The sequence below is a fragment of the Rhagoletis pomonella genome, unplaced genomic scaffold (assembly GCF_013731165.1).
Source record: "Rhagoletis pomonella isolate Grant_MI unplaced genomic scaffold, Rhpom_1.0 Rhpom_scaffold_00001, whole genome shotgun sequence".
Classification (NCBI taxonomy): domain Eukaryota; kingdom Metazoa; phylum Arthropoda; class Insecta; order Diptera; family Tephritidae; genus Rhagoletis; species Rhagoletis pomonella.
Window position 1 is genome coordinate 23906917 of NW_023458555.1, and position 1325 is coordinate 23908241.

The 1325-nt window shown below is 37.9% G+C and overlaps 1 protein-coding gene across 1 annotated transcript in view; it reads right to left on the bottom strand.

The window, feature by feature from the left end:
* Positions 1–517: 517 nt before the first annotated feature.
* Positions 518–1325, bottom strand: part of LOC118741117 — a 41780-nt gene continuing 40972 nt past the window's right edge. Inside the window, exons 7-8 of the mRNA XM_036472988.1 lie at positions 991–1325; positions 518–920 (exon numbers count right to left, since the gene is read on the bottom strand). The exon at positions 991–1325 is cut by the window's right edge and continues 47 nt beyond it. Of these exons, the coding sequence (XP_036328881.1) occupies positions 535–920; positions 991–1325 (721 nt within the window). The 3' untranslated portion in view covers positions 518–534. The remainder of the gene's footprint in view (positions 921–990) is intronic.

Sequence of the window (1325 nt, forward strand, 5' to 3'; positions counted from 1 at the left end):
GTACGTCGAGGAAGAAAGCGGGCTCCGAGAAATTTCTGAAATTTGTTTGCCGTCGACTTAAATACTGTAGCCAGACCCTTTTGTCCTGGTGATAAAAATGTTTGCCGAGGATTTCATAGGAAAGAGGGTTATGCTTCTTGTCTGAATTTTGTCTTATCAGTTTTTACAGTTTCGGGATTTTGTGTTTTTTGGATATTGTGTTATCTCTATTTTAGTTGGTCGGGATATTGTTATGGCTATATTATGTCCCATCCGGGTTGATAGTTATCTGGATTATGTCTTATCAGGATCTCTAAAGATTAAGTAGTTATCTCAAAACAAACCAAAATCACTTCCAAGTTACTTGCAAACCTATTTTAAAGCTCATTCTAAGTAGGTTCGGATGATCTGGGTTCAATAATTTCACAGAAATTTCAATTGAAAATTTTATTTATTGAATAAAAAGCTTTGGAGGAATGGTGGTACATTTTACCACAAAAAAGGGTAATTAATTTTTCGCAATGCTTTCCATCTCGTCTTGTTTTCGCCTACTCCTTAGTTTATAAATTCGATTTTGTGTTTTGGCAAAATGCTTGGGCAAAATCGTGCCAATTTCAAACCGTATTCCAAATTGTAATAGATCACCTCCAAAATTAAAACACCAATGCTTAGCAACATTACTGAGCCCAGCAAGATTATTGCCGGCAAAAAGTGTTGCAAATCTACTTCCACTTCACTATTCTGGCTCAAACTGCAGTCCATTTTTGGTATTTGCCATCGATTATCGTTTTGTTGCATTAGGCCAGTGGTGCGCAATTTTAAAATACCAGTCATCAAGTATTCACGAAATGGCGAACTTTTAGCTACACCGATGCCAAGATGTAAAGGCGGATTGAAGGATACCTCCTGCAAGTCACAGAACTCGTTTTCAGTTAGAATGCCTGCAAGTAATTATTTTTGCAATATTTTTTTCTTCCAATAAAATATGCAACTTCCCAAAGTTATACTCACTCCTTAGTATTACATACATTCGGTTAGCAGATACGTGAAATGCGAATCCACCGTCTTTAATACGTTGAGCACCTTCATCAATCGTCAAAACATGCCGCTCGCGGTTCTTGCAAATACGCTGTGTATATACCGCATGCACTAACGGTGATTTATGTTGCTGAAATATTCCAACATTGTATGGAATATCCTCCATACCGATCTCCAGACTGCTGTTGTAGAGCGCCTCCAAATTCGTAATTGTACGTGGCGATTCAGCTAGCAGTGAGCCTACAATGAACGCTCCGTAGAATTGCTGCAACAACAAGCTAAACAGGCAAACAAAAAAGATGAGTATA